The 17,361-nt window shown below is 43.7% G+C and overlaps 1 protein-coding gene across 6 annotated transcripts in view; it reads left to right on the forward strand.

Annotated features, from left to right (window-relative positions):
• CABIN1 (calcineurin binding protein 1) overlaps positions 1-17,361 on the forward strand; it is a 143,637-nt gene that overhangs the window by 2,103 nt on the left and 124,173 nt on the right. For 5 of the 6 annotated variants that reach the window (XM_036276178.1, XM_036276176.1, XM_036276180.1 and 2 more), the window contains exons 2-6: positions 8,698-8,774; positions 9,603-9,695; positions 9,926-10,039; positions 12,879-13,013; positions 13,875-14,055. In XM_036276178.1, the coding sequence (XP_036132071.1) occupies positions 8,772-8,774; positions 9,603-9,695; positions 9,926-10,039; positions 12,879-13,013; positions 13,875-14,055 (526 nt within the window). In that variant the 5' untranslated portion in view covers positions 8,698-8,771. The remainder of the gene's footprint in view (positions 1-8,697; positions 8,775-9,602; positions 9,696-9,925; positions 10,040-12,878; positions 13,014-13,874; positions 14,056-17,361) is intronic. The other variant, XM_036276177.1, reaches the window with a different exon arrangement.

Genomic DNA, 17,361 nt, shown 5'->3' on the forward strand with positions numbered 1-17,361 from the left:
TTTTTTTAATTAAAAATATTGATAAAAATAATTTAAAAAAACCACAATAAACAAAGGGATTGTACCAAGCTGCGTTCCCACCAACGTGTAAGAACAATGCCTGTTTCTCCACAACCTCATCAACAGTGTGCTGCTGTCATAATTTAATTTTTGCCAGTGTGACAAATATGAAATGGTGTCTCAATGCTGTTTAAGTTTTTATTTCTCTATGTGTGAGTTTGAACATATTTTCATATGTTTGAGAGCCAGTTGTATGTCTTTTTCGGTGAATTGTTTTTTCTGTCGGTGAACCCATTTTTCTATCAGGTTTTTGTTTTTCTTTCCTCAGAGTTTTTGTTTTTCGTTTTCTCTTTTTTCAAAATTTTGGTAAAATATATTTTATGTGAAATGTACCATTTTAACTTTTTTTTTTTCTTTTCCATTTTTGGTACAGATAGAGTGGGAGGGAGAGAGAGGAAGAGAGAAAGGGAAACATCGATGTGAAAGGGACACATTGAGTGGCTGCCACCCGCACGACCAACCAGGGCCGGGGACAAACTGCAACAGAGGTACATGCCCTTAGCGGGAACCGAACCCGGATCTCTCCGGACCGCAGGCGGACGCTCTAACCGCTGAGCCAAACCGGCCAGGGCCCATTTTAACTTTTTAAAGCATACAGCTCCATACATAACATTAAGTACATACATGTGTTGTGCAACCATCACCACCATCCATCTCCAGAACATTTTTTATCTTCCCAAACAAAAACTCTCTCTCCATTAAACACTAATTCCCCATTCTTCCCTCTCTCAGCCCTTGGCAGTCACCATTCTACTTTTTGTCTCTATGAATTTGCCTATTCTAGGTACCTCATATAAATGGAATCATATGGTATTTGTCCTTTTGTGGCTGGCTTATTTCACATAGCATGATGTAAGTTTCATCCATCTTGTAGTATGTGTTAGAACGTGTTTCCTTTTTAAGGCTGAATGATATCATATTATTATACACACACAAACACATATATCTCACATTTTATTTATTCATTTGTCAATGGGCACTTGGGTTGCTTTAACCTTTGACTGTTGTGAATAATGCTGTGTCTCTAAGTTTTGTTTTAATTTAATTAAAAAAATTTTTATCCTCACCTGAGGACACTTTTGCATTCATCTTCAGATAGAGTGAGAGAGGGAGGAAGAGAGAGAGAGAAACATTGATGTGAGAGAGACACATCCACTGGCTACCACCCACACTGCCCCAGCCAGCTGGGGCTGGGGACAAAGTACATGCCCTTAGCAGGAACCGAACCCGAATCTCTCTATACTGCCAGCTGATGCTCTAACCGCTGAGCAAAACTGGCCAGGGCTGTGTCTCTAAGTCTATAAGAGCTCTTTATATATTAGCTCTTTGTGGCATATGCTGCACATATTCTGCCAATTTATCTTGTTTTTTGATTTTTAAAAATATTATTTTTTTCCAGTTTTATAGAGATATAATTGACATATAGCATTGTATAAGTTTAAGGTGTACAGCATAGATATTTGACTTACATATATTGTGAAGTGATCGTCTCAATAAGCTTAACTAATATGCATCATCTCAGATAGATAAAAAAAAAATTATTTTGTTTGTGATGAGAACTCTTAGGATACAGCAGTGTTAATATGTCATCATGTTGTATATTATATCCCTAGTACTTATTTATCTTATAACTGAAAGTTTGTACCTTTTGATCACCTTCATTCAATTCCTCATCCCCCGTACCCCATCTCTGGCAACCACAAATCTGATCTCGTTTTTAAATGAATTTTTGCTTTTTTAAAATAGATTTCACAATAAGTGAGGTCATACAGAATTTGTCTTTCTCTGTCTGACTTATTTCACACAGAGAAAGGGCATTCATATTGTCACAAATGCCAGGATTCTTTCCTTCCTTCCTTCCTTCCTTCCTTCCTTCCTTCCTTCCCTCCCTCCCTCCCTCCCTCCCTCCCTCCCTCCTTCCCATTCACTAATAAAAACAAAAATAACTCCCCCCCCAAAATGCCAGGATATTTTTCTTTTTTTTGGCTGAATAACATCCATTGTATATCTAATACACCACAACTGTTTTGTCCATTCATCTGTTGATGGGCACTTAGGTTGTTTCCCTGTCTTGGTTATAGGTAATGCTGCTATGAACATGGTGGTGCAGATATCTCTTCGATATAGTGGTTTCCTTAGGATTATTCCAAGAAGTGGAATTTCTGGCTCATGTGGTAGTACTATTTTTAATTTTTTAAGGAACCTCCATACTGTTTTCCATAATGGCTGTACCAATTTACAGTCCCACCAACAGTGCACAATGGTTCCCTTTTCTCCACATCCTCATCAGTGTTTATCTGTTTAAAAATTGTTTTTTCTTTATTGAATTTAGAGAGAGAGGAAGGGAGAGGGAGCGAGAGCTAGAAACATCCATGAGAGAGAGCATTGGCTATTTCCTGCATGCCCCGCCACTGGGGATTTGGCCCGTAACCTGGGTATGTGCCCTGACCAGGAATCGAACCTATGACCTCTTGGTGCATAGGTTGATGCTCAATCACTGAGCCACACCAGCCAGGCTATCTGTTCTTTTTGATGCTAACCATTCTAACAGGCGTGAGGTGATATCACATTGTGGTTTTGATTTGCATTTCTCTAGTGATCAGTGATATCGAGCACCTTTCTTTTTTTTTTTATCCTCAACCAAGGACATTTTTTGATATTTTGTTCAGATAGAGTAGGAGGGGGAGAGAGAGAGAGAAACATCAACGTGAAAGGTACACATCGAGTGGTCGCCACCTGCACGACCCAATCAGGGCTGGGGACAAACTGCAACTGAGGTACGTGCCCTTAGCGGGAACTGAACCCGGGTCTCTCTGGACTGCAGGCCGACGCTCTAACCGCTGAGCCAAACAGGCCAGGGCCCGAACACCTTTTAATGTACCTGTTGGTCATTCATATATTGTCCTTGGTAAAATGTCTATTCAGGTTCTTTGCCCATTTTTTTTTTTTAACATGTTTTCATTGATTTTTTGAGAGACAGAGAAAGAGAGAGAGAGAGAGAGAGAAACATCAATATGAGAGAGAAACATTGATTGGCTGCCTCCTACACACCCTCCCCTGGGGATCAAGCTCAAAACCCAGGCATGTGCCCTGATCGAGAATTGAACCAGGATCTTGAAGTCCATGGGATGATGCTCAGTCCACTGACCCACACTGGCTGGGCCCTTTGCCCATTTTAATTGGATTATTTGGTGTTTTGCTATTGAGTTCTAAGACTTGTTTATTTATTTTGGATATTAACTTCTTACTAGATATATGATTGGCAGATATTTTTTCCATTCTGTTTCATTTTGTTGTTTCTTTTGTTGTGAAGAAGTTTTTAGTTTGATGTAGTTCCACTTATTTTTGTTGTGCTGATTTTTTTTCATGCAAAATTTAAAACATTTTTATGTAGTTAAATTTATCAGTCTTTTCCTTTATTGCTTCTGGCTTTTATTTTATTTTATTTTTTATTGTCAACAGTATTGCAAATGTCCCCCTTTTTTTGCCTCTTGATTTTAAATCACCATGAGAAAGCCTTTCCTTATACAAGGTTAAAGAGGAATTTAACCATGTTTTCTGCTAATACTTGTATGGTTTCATTTTTTAAAAAAATTTAGATTTCTAATCCATTTGGAGTTTATTTTTATGGTATGAGGTACGGATATAATTTTATCTTTTTCCAAATGGCTACCAATTTGTCCCAGCAATGTTTATTACAAAGTTTATCTTTATTTTCAATTGCATTTCCAATCTTAGAGTTGACAGGAGAGCCGTCTTTAGGACAAACTAAATGGATAAATGATCAGGCAAGTCAGAGGGAGAGAGGAGAGAGACAGACAGAGCGACAGAGAGAAACATTGATGATGTGAGAGAGACACATCAATTGGTTGCTTCCTGTAACCCAAGTACGTGCTCTTGACTGGGAATTGAACCCGAAATCCTTTGGTATGCAGGCGATGCTCTAACCACTGTGCAACACTGGCCAGGGCGTATTTTAACTATTTTTAACTGTACAGTTCAGGAGCATTAAGTATATTCACATTCTTGAGCAACTATCACAACTATCTCCAGAACTCTTTTCATCTTGAAAAACTGAAACTGTCTCCCCATTAAAAACAATGACTCCCATTGTCCTATAATGTTGTGGGTTCAATTCCTGATCAGGGCACATACCTAGGTTGTGGGTTCAATACCCCATCGAGGCATGTACAGGAGACAGCTGATCGATGTTTCTGTCTCTCTCCCTTCTCAAAAAACATCTATAAAAAGAAACATGCCCACCCTGGCCAATGTGGCTCAGTCGGTTAGGCTTTGTCCTGTGCACCAAAAGGTTACCCACTGGTTCCACTCCTGGTTCCTGGTCTGGGCACATGTCCAGGTTGTGGGCTTGATCCCCAGTGGGGGGCTTATAGGAGGTAGCTGATCATTATTCTCTCACATCCATGTTTCTCCCTCCCTCTCCCTTCCTTTCTCTCTAAAATCAATAAAAACATTAAAACATAAAAATAAAAAAGAAACATATCCTCTGGTGAGGATTAAAAAAATACACCAAAAGTAAAAACAAACAAACAAAAAAACAATAGCTCCCTATCCCACTCCCCTAGTCCCTGGTAATCACCATTCTATTTTCTGTCTTTATGATTTGCCCATTCTAAGTTCCTCATATAAGTGGAATCATATAATAGTTGTCCTTTTGTGACTGGCTTATTTCATTTAGCATAATGTAAGTTTCAGCTATGTTGTAGCATGTGTCAGAATATCCTTCCTTTTTAAGTCTGAATTAATATTTCATTATATGGATGTAACACAGTTTGTTTACCCTTTCATCTGTCCATGGATACTTGGGTTGCTTCAACTATTTATCATTACCTAAGTATATTTTTTCCATTGATTTTTAGAGAATGGAAGGGAGGGTGAGGGAGGGGGGAGAGAGAGAGGAAGAAACATCTATGTGAGAGAGATACATTGATTGGTTGCCTTCCTCACTCGCCTTGATGGGCTGGGGATTGAACCTGCAACCCAGGTACATGCCCTTGACCAGGAATTGAACCCATAACTTTTCAGTGCACGGGCCAATGCTCTAATCACTAGCCACACCGGCCAGGGCAACTTTTTTTTAAAAAACATTTTTTAAAAGTTGATTTCACAAAGAAGGGAGAGAGAAACATTGATTGGTTGCCTCCTGCATGCGCCCTTACCCAAGATCAAACCCACAACCTGAGTATGGGCCCTGACTGGGAATCAGACCTGCTACGTTTTTTTTTTTTATCCTCACCCGAGGACATTTTTCCATTTTTTGCACAGATAGAGTGGGAGGGAGAGAGAGGAAGAGAGAGAGAAAGAGAGAAACATTGACGTGAAAGAGACACATCGAGTGGCTGCCACCCGCACGACCAACCAGGGCCGGGGACAAACTGCAACCAAGGTACATGCCCTTAGCGGGGAACCGAACCCGGGTCTCTCCGGACCGCAGGCTGATGCTCTAACCGCTGAACCAAACCGGCCAGGGCCAGACCTGCTACCTTTTGTGACTCAACCAACGGAGCCACACTGGCCAGGACTGCTTCTGCTTGTTGGCTATTGTGAATAATGTTGCTAAGAGCATGGGTATACAAATATCTCTTTGACATTTTGCTTTCAATTCTTTTGGGTATATACACAGAAGTGGAATTACTGGATCATATGGTAACTTTATGTTTAATGTTTTGAGGAACCACCATATTTTCCACAGCAGCAATGCATAAGGGTTCTGATTTCTCTCCATCCTCGTCAACACTTATTTTCTCTCTCTGTCTCTCTTTCTTTCTTTTTAAAATATGTTTTTATTGATTTTTTTAGAGAGTGAGGGAGGAAGGAGAGAGAGATAGAAACATTGATGTGTGAGAGAAACATGGATCGGCTGCCTCCTGCATGCCCCCTACTGGGGATCGAGCCTGCAACCCAGGCATGTGCCTTGACTGAATCCAACCAGGACCTCTCAGTCCGTGGGACGATGCTCAATCTACTGAGCCACACTGGCCGGGTGTGCACGCTCGCGCGCTCTCTCTCTCTCTCTCTCTCTGTATTAATAATAGCTAGATGCAGGTTTTAATGCTATAGTTTCTACTTTTATTATTTTTTCATATTGTATTGTGGTCACTGTGTCAATCATGACATAACTTATGATGCAGGGGTGGGGAACATTTGGCCCTTGGGCCATATAAGGCCTGCAAAATCAATACCAGCTAACATCACATACCTCACCAAATTAGCCTGACCAAATATAGCAGGCTAATTTTTAAGTTGATAATTTTTACGACCCCCCGAATGATATTATAAATATCCAGTGGCCCTTGGCAGAAAAAAGGTTCCCCACCCCTGGCTTATGGTGAAGCAGCAGTTTTCAAACTTAATCAGCAGCATTCTCTTTTCTAAACGTAGAACCCGGGAGATAAAATAGCTATCAGCCTAGGAGAGGTTTAAGTCTTCCTAATCTGTGAAAAGGGCTGCACTTCCTTCCTTGCAAGACCCTTGGAGAACTCAGAGCCCATTGTGGAAGCCTGCTCTGGAAGTCATTGCTGTAAGCGCTGTTGGCCACAGCTGTGGACGTTTTATTTTATAAAAGTGGAATATGTATTCACTCTGCTAAGGCTCATTCCCACTGCCTGCTAGGTCCTTCCAGGACCTTACCAGCCTCTCAGATGGGATTTTTTTCTGGCTCCTCCTCTTCCTCTCCCTGGCTTGTTTGGTGGTGCCCTCTCCCATCCCAGCTCCTCAGGTCAGAACCACTGCTGCTTCCTCCAGCCTCACAGGTGTCCAGTATTGTGAGTCTACCCCCTGGAATGTATTCCCTCCATCCACTCTACCACAGCCCTGTCCAGGCTCCCAGCATCTCTTTGTTTAATAACAGCTTTATTGAGACATAATTTACAAGCCATACAGTTAACCTACCTAAGATGTGGTTTTTAGTGTGTTCAGAGTTGTGTAACCATCACCCCAGTCAATTTTAGAACATTTTCATCACCTCAGAAAAAGCCTCATACCCATTAGTAGTCACTCCCTCTCCCCCGGCCCACTTTCTACTTTCTATTTCTATAGATTTGCCTCTTCTGAACATTTCATGTAAGTGGAATCAGATAATATGTGGCCTTTATGACCAGCTTCTTTCATTTAGCTTGAGGTTTTCAAAGTTCATCCATGTTGTAGTATCAGTATTTTTGTCTGTTTTTTGACTGAGTAATAATCCATTGTATGGACATAATACATTTTATTTATCCACTAATCATTTGATGGACATTTGGGTTTTTTCCACCTTTAAGCTGTTATGAATAATGCTGTTGTGAACACTGGTGAACAAGTTTCTAGTGTGAAAATACATTTTTATTTCTCTTGGATAGATACTTAGCAGTGGAATTTCTGTGTTTGTCGTTTTAAGGGAACTCCAGACCAATTTCCACAATGGCTGCACCATTTTATCTATCTATCTGTCTATCTATCTATTTTTGTTCATCCTCACCTGAAGATATTTTCCGCTGACTTTTTTTTTTTTTCTTTGTTGATTTTAGAGAGAGAGGAAGGGAGAGAGAGAGAAACATCGAGAGAGAGCATCAATTGGCTGCCTGCTGCATGCCCCCCATTGGGGATTTGGTCCACAACCTGGGCATATTCCCTGGCCGGGAATCGAACCAGCGACCTCTTGCTGCATGGGTTGACGCTCAACCACTGAGCCACATTGGCTGGCCTTCCATTGACTTTTTAGAAGGAGTGGAAGGAAGTGGGGGGATGGGGAGAGAGAAAGACAGAAATACCAATGTGAGAGAGACACATCGACTGGTTGCCTCCTGCATGACCCTGACTAGGGCTGGGGATCGAACCTACAAACCAGGTATGTGCCCTTGACCAGAATCAAATCTGTAACCCTTTGGTCTGAGAGCTGATGTTCTAACCGCTGAGCCAAATCAGCCAGGGCAAGGCTGCCCCATTTTACATTCCCATCAGTAACGTATGCAGTTCTGATTTCTCCACCTCTTCACTAATCCTGTCATTTTTACAGACTTCAAACTGGTTTGCTGACTTCTAATTTTTTTCCTTTATATATTTAAAGTTTTGTTCTCCTGAAAACACAGAGTGGCTCCCCTATTTTCTACGGAATAAAGTTCCAGTTCTCTGGCACAGACTCCCGTCTTCCATACCCATCCCTGCTCTCAGGCCCCTTGTTGGCCCTTGCTTGTTTGCCACCTCACTGTCCCTGCTTCACTATAGCCCTGCTATCCCTTCCTCCAGGCAAGGATTTACTCCACCCCCTCACCTTTCTTGATCCCTTTTAATGACTTGTTCTCCGCCCTTAGATATTGCCTTGTTTCTCTTTTAGTCAACTTTTGAAAAAAATAATTGCTTCCGCTGAGCAGTGAGGACTGGGGACAGGAGTTGGTCTCACTTTTCCATGTCCTGACACCTGGTGCCTTGCCCAGCAAGGGCACATGCTCAAGCTGAGGGACCGAGGAACTCCCTATGTGACAGACTACACAGCCATTCCAAGGCAGTCACTCACCAGCCTGTGTGCCTAGGGCTAGGGAGGCCCGTGGGTTTGGGGAATGGTTCCCAGTGGGCCCCTGGCATTATGACATTCTTGGCTGTTCATGGGCCCTCTCTTGGTCTGTCCTTTGTCTTCTCTAGCAGACTTGTGGACTGGTGCAGCCTCCACAGGTGATGGGAAGCAGTGCTAAGCGGCAGTGCCACAGCTCTTGAGTATGGTAAGGACTGATACTTGCCTACTTTGCTGGTGTCAGTGTTCTTCTGTTACTTCACTTGAGGGGGTAAGGGGAATTTTCCTGAGTGGACCCTGAAGGCTCTCACTATGGGGCAGCCTTCCTCCTGGCTGTAGGCACATTCAAGGGTGTGAATGCTTGACCTTCTGTTGAAGTGGTGTGCAGGGTCTCCACATGGTTGCTAGAAAGGAACAAAGTTAACCCATTTTGTTGGAATTTGTTATTCCAATTTCTGGATCTTTATGTGGGATCATTGCTAGGTGTCCCCAGCCTCTGTTCTTTTTTGCAGTGCACAGTACCCAGGACATGCTTTCTGAACAGATTGCTATGGTATCTCCAGATGTGTTCTGGTCCTTCTGTTACTGAACTCAAAGGGTTCACCTCTTGGGGTGCTCTATTTAAGAATGTGATGCAATTTCATATTCAAACCTGTCTCCCAAAGGGAGGCTTTACTTATATATACTATTTGGTCAGTTACACTTTGATTTCTTCTTCACTGTTGGCTATATTTATGGGATGAGTTCCTGTCAAACTCATCCTGTTTGCAGTTGGTCTGCAAAATATTGTGCTACATTTTAACATTTAGCAAGAATGACATTTAGTAAGAATGGCCCAGACCTTGAGACTCTTGTCTTATCTAACACTTATTTTTTTTACCAGATGATCATTTATTATTTGTTCCCTACTTTCTGAGAAGCCCTTAGCTGTTCAAGGCAGAATGGAACAGACTTATATTCATTGTGGGTTGTTGAAGACACAAATGACATCTCATTTAAAAGCACCTCTTTTCTTTCCTCAAACCTTTATTTCTAGATTCGAATTGCAGCCTTAAATGCCAGCTCCACGGTTGAGGATGATCATGAAGGAAGCTTTAAAAGTCACAAAACCCAGACGAAGGAAGCCCAGGTATATAATCCATGATTTTCCTCTGTAGGTAGATCTTGCTTCTCATTTCTGTAAGTGGTACCTCATTTTAAATGCATTCAGATGAATCCTTAATGTGATTTTAGGGGATGAGATCCTGGGAGGTTGGAGTGTTAAGACTGTTTTCACTACAAAGTGTACAGCTGACATTTTTGGCTTAAAAAAGACAAACCTTTGTGCTGTGTGAAAATTTCACATGTCTTTGTTTGCAGGAAGCAGAGGCTTTTGCCTTGTATCACAAGGCCCTGGATCTGCAAAAACACGACCAGTTTGAGGAGTCTGCCAAGGCCTATCATGAGCTGCTGGAGGCACGCCTGCTGCGAGAGGTGAGGACCAGCAGACTAGAAGGCAGGCCCTGGAGCCAGGTGGCCTGGGTCTGACCTCTGCCTTCCCACTTCTTGGCTGGGTAACCTTGGACATGTTATTTTCCCTATCGATCCCTCAGCTTTCCTGCCTGTGGAGTGTGTGCCTCGCTGAGTTGCTGTGAGAGTTGAGTGAATCCAGTGAAGCATGTAGAGTGGTTCTTGGTGTAGAGTAAGAGCTCTGGAAGTGTCAGCTGTCACTATTATTTGTTACAACCACTCTGCCAAGTAGGTGGAAACGGAGTCTTGTGAGGTGTTGGTGGCTCAGAGCTACCCAAATAGTGAAACATTAGAGCCAGGATTGTAGCTCATGGTTTTCTGATTCCTACTTGCTACCTGTTGGCAGCACATTTTGGTGACAGTCCATGAACTCAGGGAGCTTGTGCAGGTGTGTCATGGGCTTTTGAAAAATGTAGTTAGAGAGAAGGATTGGGAGACCAACACAGAGGCATGCTGAGGAAGCACAGCCATATTGAAGACATGGGCGTGGTATAGAGGAGCAGGCAGGGCAGGACCTGGATCCGGCCTGGGGTCCACAATGTACTGGTGAGTGAGTTAGCTGGGTCATTGAGATGTTATCTGGAGGTTTGGGAATAGATCTCAGCCTGAAATTGATTTAGAAAGATGATGTGTAAGAGGAAAGGTTTTTGTTTTCAACTACTCAGCACAGAGATAATGTGTAGTAAGGAAGCAGGCAGACTTCATTCCATAGGCATTTTGGGGACCACATAGTTCTTTAATTGAGCAGTCTCCTACAACCTCAGGGAGGCTGACACTTGTGTCTCAGGCCATGCCCTTGGGTGGTTTTCACCACCGATGAGGCAGATGCAGAGTTCTAATTGTCAGCAGAAAGTGTCTATCTCTTCTCTCCCTCAAGGTGCTTCTTCCTACTCTTAATTGTATAGCTTGTCAAGAATCTTTGGGGCTGGTTTAGTGTCTCAGAATTAGGGCTGTAGGAATTGTGACCCATCCCTTCCCTTTTAGTAGGAAGTGAGTGAGAGCCCAGAGAGGAAAAATTATTTTATTCCACTTTTACTGAGCACCTGTTGTGGGCCAGGTGCTGGATATGTTTCAGGAGTGGATCTTCTCTGTCAGGCCACAGGTGAGTGGGCCTTGGAAACGTGAATGGGTAAGCACAGCACTGAGCTGGCTGGTTAAGGACAGAGATGATTCTGGGTGGGCCCAGCACCTGACAGGGCCAGGCATGGGGCCTTTGACTGAATGGCACTGGCTGTGTCAGCCTTGTAGTTGTAGGTATTGCCATCTCTACATATCACTCTCAGTCTTAAAAGATTATTGTAGCAGCCTTCCTCTTCACTTTTAAAAACATGCTCATTATAAACAATTGAAAAGTACAGAAAAGTTTCTTTTCACACTCATCTGGTATTGTTGTACTTAATAATAAACTAACTTACGTAATTACATTCTTACAACCACTTGGCACTATAAACAGACCTGGAAAACAGCTGACCTCCTAAGAAGTCTACAGCTTAGCTGGGGGGCAAGCTGGAGGGGGCTTGTTGGGGCCAGCTTTTCAACTCCTGTGGGCATTGGAGTGTCTCATGGAGAATGGGAAGTAGTGCTGAAGGCAGCTGGTCAGTTAGATGGAAGTTAGTTACTAGAGCTTCTGCTGTTATGTGTAATTGTGTGACTGACTAGTTAGTCTCTGAGGTAGACTCACAGCCTCTGTCACTGTGTTCATAACCATTTTTTGAACAGTTCTGTAGCCGTAGGGGCAAAGGCGTATGGAGCCCTGCCCTGGTCAGCCTATTCTTGGGGATCTTTCTTCGGTGTAAGACAGACAACAGTAGAAAATAGTGAATGAGGCTTTATTTGAACTTTCATTGTTTTTGATGGGATTTTTTTAAGAGCTCTAGGGTAGGTCTCTTAGATTAGTCAAGGTTTGCTTCCTGAAGTTTCCTTGGATCTTGCCTGTTCTGAACGTGAAGAATAATGCATGAATGTGACCTGTACCGAGACAAGGCTGGGATGTAGACTCGCCCCTGGAAACTACTTTTTTGTGCCAGCCAGTTTCTATGATAGGAAATATTTTACTCTGTGTCCTTTTGGTTAGAGCAATAATTTTTCTAATCAGTGGTGTTTTAGAGGTTATAATGTTTTCTAAGAGTTGTTATAACATTTTATATAAAGCATGTTTACAATCCTTATGCTCTTTGGGCTCACTTTCACTTTTGATATTTAGGGTAGGAATTATTGTCCTTATGTTACAGAGTTCTTTGGGACACTAACTTCAGAGTTAAAGTAACTTGTCTGTGGTCAAGTAACAAGTTACAGAGTCTGGAGTTCAGCCTCCTAACTCCTGTGCCAGTGCTCTTCCTGCTGTAAAACATGTAGGGACATGTAGGGACTCTGGCTGCCTGGGCATTGACTGCCTGGGTGAAACTCCAGGCCCTGCCTGTTGTCCCGAGGCGGTCTCCTTACACTCTTGTCCCCTACCTTCAAACCTGCTGTGGGGTTCGCTGGCTGGCTTACTGATGCCATAAATGTCACCATCCAGACTTGAACCCTCAGGCATGGTGGTAGTGGTGGGAGGATTCCCTCAGTGTCATTTGGTGCCCACTGCCTGGTGGTGGTCTTGCCTTTTTTTTTCTGTGTGCTCCAAACTTGAGGGGCCCTCTAAGAACATCTGGCTTAGCGCTTTCATTTTCCAGTGGAGGGTGGCACCAGACTGGCCCACGGGCCTGTGGCAGAGGCCAGCCTGAAAGCCAGGTGTCCTGCTAACTGCCTGCCGAGGCTTCAGGCCCTAGTGTCACTTCTGCTCCTCTGTTTGTTTTGTTCACAGGCCATTTCATCTGGTGATGAGAAAGAAGGGTTGAAACACCCTGGGCTGATGCTGAAATATTCCACATATAAGAACCTGGCCCAGCTGGCAGCCCAGCGGGATGACCTGGAGACAGCCATGGAGTTTTACTTGGAGGTGTGGTTTTGGCAGTACTCATATTCCTTGGTGTTTTTGAAAGTTCTTCGTGGAGAGAGTGAGGTTGTAGTCTTATTGGCTGAAAATAATTTGTAGTGCTGCATCACCAAGGTATAGTCCCCAAGGCCCTTGTCTGTGGGTGTTACAGTGAGTTCAGAGAGGCCTGCGGAGCAGGGGCCTTCTTCCTCTGCCACTTATGACTCTAGGTGAGTAGCTTAATCTCTCTGGGCCTCTAGGTCTACACTAGTATAATGAGAGTAATAAAAAAGAGAATGATTATGAAAATGAAATGAGTTGGAATGTATACAAGTGCTAAGAACTTAGCCGGGCACCTGGCACCCTGTACCCATCCACAACAGTATTATCATTATTTCTATATTACTGTCACCATCTCTATAGGCACCTCTGAAGTGCCAGACACCAAGCTAACTGCTTTTTATGCCTGTGCTAATTCTCTCTTTATCTTGCAAGGAAGGTGTCTTCATCCTCATTTTAGTGATAAGGATGCTGAGGCTCAGGATCATGCTCCTAGCCCAGGCAGGAACAGGGATATGAACTGAGGTCTATATTCAGAACCTATAATTTTTCTAGAATCTCACAGGACTTTTGTATTTTCTTATAATTCTACTTCTTTCACTTTCACTTCTGGCAAATATGTGAGAAATACAGATGTTCAGAGTGACCAAATATATCAAGAATATGTTCTGAATTAGGTAAATTGGTTCATGTAACTTCCATTTGCCGTTTTCCTGGGTAGTTTGAGTGGCTGGGCCAGTGCTGTACCCCTCCTGTCACCACAGGCACCTGTTCAGTGAGAGAACTGACTGAATCTGTGTGCATCTTCTGCTGTGTCACTTCCAGGCGGTCATGCTGGACTCCACGGATGTCAACCTCTGGTATAAAATCGGACACGTGGCCCTGAGGCTCATCCGGGTCCCCTTGGCTCGCCATGCTTTTGAGGAAGGGCTGCGGTGCAATCCTGATCATTGGCCCTGTTTGGACAATCTCATCACTGTCCTGTACACCCTCAGCGATTATACAAGTGAGTCAGGCTTGGATACTTTCTCCTATGTGCTTGTGTTTTTGGGGCAGAGGAGGGAGGGTGGCTTGGGTGAGTTGAAAGCCAAAATTATCACTGAAGGTTTTTTGTCTATCAGGGAAAATGGAAGTGTTTTTGCATCCCTGTTTTATTCTGCTTGTTTTTTTTACTCAATTGAGATTTATTGAGTGCATTATAGTAGTAAGTAGCATGTCCTCTGAGTAGTTTTCCCTTTGGTTATCTCATTTCATTCCTGCATTGTGCCATTCTGTGCTAGAATCTGTTTCTATAACTTGCTGACAGATGGCCTAGCAGCTGTAGCTTGACTTTTTCTGATGCCAGGGAGCTCACTACCTTTGCAGAGCAGAAGGGTTACTGGAAAGATCTCTGCCAGACAGAGCCCCAGTCTGCCGCCCAGTTGCTTCAGCTCCCTGGTCTCAGCCTTACCCTCTGCTTTGCAGAGAACACTTCTGCCTCTTGTACGGGCTGGTCCTGAGAAAGGCACTGTTCTGGCCTTGGGGTTCTGGGCCTCCCATGGGAGTCAGCCTCCCCTGTGTGCTGTCTGAGGGCAAAGTAGAGGGCGGCTTTCCAGGAGCTCTCTGAGCAGGGCTGAAGGTTGCAGGTGATAAGCACTTGGTATCACTTCCAAGATTTATGTCTGGGGGCTGACTTGCAGAGGATTTTTCCTGTCCTTTTTAAGGACAAATAACACCAGGACCGATTATGTTGAGAAGCACTGCTCACCTGTCTCCACCTCCAGTTCTTGTTCTCTGCAACCTCTTTTAAAATTTTTTTTTTTAATCCTCACCCGAAGATATTTTTCTGTTTATCATCAGATGAAGTGGGAGGGAGGGAGAGAGAAAAATATCATGTGAGAGAGACACATTGACTGGTTGCCTCCCACATGACCCGATCAGGGCCAGGGATGGACTGCAGCTGAGGCACATGCCCTTGACTGGAGTCGAACCTGCGACTCATTGATGTCTGCCGGCTGACATTCCAACCGCTGAGCCAAACTGGCCAGGGCTTAAATCTTTTTAATGGATGTAAAACATATACACAGTAAAGTGTACATGCGAGGTTCATCAATTTGTATATGTGAAGACATGTCAAGGTGCAAAACATTTGCAGAGCTCTAGAAGGCAGGCTGCTTTGGTTCTCTTTCCAGTCATTACTACCCACTGAGGTGACTTGGATTGGATTTCTCCCTTTGGATTGTCACCAGAGATGAGCTTTGACTATTGTCAAAAACCTCCTGTAGGTGGCGCCAGACAGCAGTGGGTACTCTTCCTAGCCTGGCTCCCTAGGCTGTGGTTGTCCTGTCTGAGCCGCACCTAGGTGGGGTGTGGTGTTCACTAGGATTTTTTTTTTCTTTTGTGATGGTGGTGGTCTTTCTTTCTTTCTTTCTTTCTTTCTTTCTTTCTTTCTTTCTTTCTTTCTTTCTTTCTTTCTTTCTTTTCTTTCTTTTCTTTTCTTTTCTTTTCTTTTCTTTTCTTTTCTTTTTCCTTCCTTCCTTCCTTCCTTTCTTTCTCTCTTTCTTTCTTTTCTCTCTCTCTCTCTCTCTCTCACCCAAGGACATTTTTGCATTTATCTTCAGATAGAGCAGGAGGGAGAGAGGGAGGAAGAGAGAGAGAACATCTACGTGAGAAAGACACATCGACTGGTTGCCACCCACAGGACCCCAACTGGGGTTGGGGATAAACTGCAACTGAGGTACATAGACTTAGTGGGAACTGAACCCGGGACTCTCTGGTCTGCAGGCCAAAGCTCTAACTGCTAAGTCAAACTGGCCAGGGCTGTTGTTTTTTAAATCCTCACTCAAGGCTTTGGTTTTGAGAGAGAGAGAGGGAGAGGGAAAGGGGGGGGGGGGGAGTACGAGTACGAGAGCGAGAGCATAAGCTAACTGCGAGTGTGGGAAAGAGACAGACCTCAATGTGAGAAATGTTGATCTGTTGCGTCCTATATGCGTCCCGATCAGAGATCGAACCCACAACCTAAGTAGGTGCACTGATGGGAACTTGAACCTGTTTCTACCAGCTGTGCCACCCAGCTAGGTCCACTTGGCCTTTTTTTTATTGCTATGTAGTCTATTATGTACATACACAATTTGAGCATTCTGTGCTTGGATACTTGGGTTATTTCCAGATTTGGGCTTTTGCATAATGCTGTTGTGAACGTTCTTGTACGCTTACTTTGGTGGACATAGACATTTGTTCTCTTCGTTGCCCAAGTTTTCACTCTTACCAGCAGAATGTGGTAGTCCTATGGGACCCTGTTTTGACTAGCAGTTTCTTCTTCCAAAGGCTTTTAATCTTTTCAGGGATGTTCTTCCTGCGGCTTGGGTTGTCAGTGTTCAGCCTTTTGTCCCTGGATACCTGGTTTAGTTCTTTTCCCTCCCTCTCATGGTAGGAGAAGTTGTGCTTGGTAAACTTAGGTCCTCTAGGAAAAACAGGTTTAGGGGACTGACCTGATGCATATATCTGTGAGAGCCCTGGTAGATTTGACACTTATTTAAACCCAAAAGGGAAAGTAGCATGTTAAATTGACTCCAGGTGGCATTTATACATTTGAGATGAGCAGGCAGGGGTGCTAGGGGGTAATGCCTGCCGATCACCTCTTAATTCCCTTGAGACTTCTCAGGCTTTCCCTCTGCAGCTAGTTTGGTTAGCTTTACTGCAGCTAAAATGCCTGCTAAAAACCGGTATCGTTCAGATGCTCAGTGCTTCCCTGGTTTTCTCTCTGGAAGTCACTGATGGCTATCCTCTATTCCCACTGTGGTCCCAGAGAAAACATGTCTGTGTGTACAAATGTAGTTAGCTGTGACTAATCCTCTGCCTCTTCCCCAAGCTGTCTTTTGGCCTTCCTTTTGGTCAGTAAGCACACTCCTCAACCATCTGCGCAGTGGCTGCTCAGCTACCCAGTGTGTGGATTGGGGAAACCTTCCTTAACCAGGCTTCCATGTGGGGTGCTGAGTGGTTTCCCAATTTTTTGGAAGGCTGTTTTACAACTAGCCACTAGCTAATCTTTGTGGGCTCTTAGTTTTTATTTTTATTTTTTTATTCTCACCCGAGTTTATTTTTTTCCATTTTATCTTCAGATAGAGTGGGAGGGAGGGAGAGAGAGAGAAACATCGATGCGAGAGACACACATCAACCAGTTGCCTTCTGCATGACCCCGACCAGGGCTGGGGACAAACCGCAACCAAGGCACAGTTGACCAAAATTGAACTCATGACTCATTAGTCCACGGGCTGACGCTCTATCCAGTGAGCTATACCGACTAGGGCTGGGCCCATAGGTTTTTTTTACA

This window comes from Molossus molossus, unplaced genomic scaffold (genome assembly GCF_014108415.1).
Source record: "Molossus molossus isolate mMolMol1 unplaced genomic scaffold, mMolMol1.p scaffold_m16_p_22, whole genome shotgun sequence".
In the NCBI taxonomy this organism is placed as follows: Eukaryota; Metazoa; Chordata; class Mammalia; order Chiroptera; family Molossidae; genus Molossus; species Molossus molossus.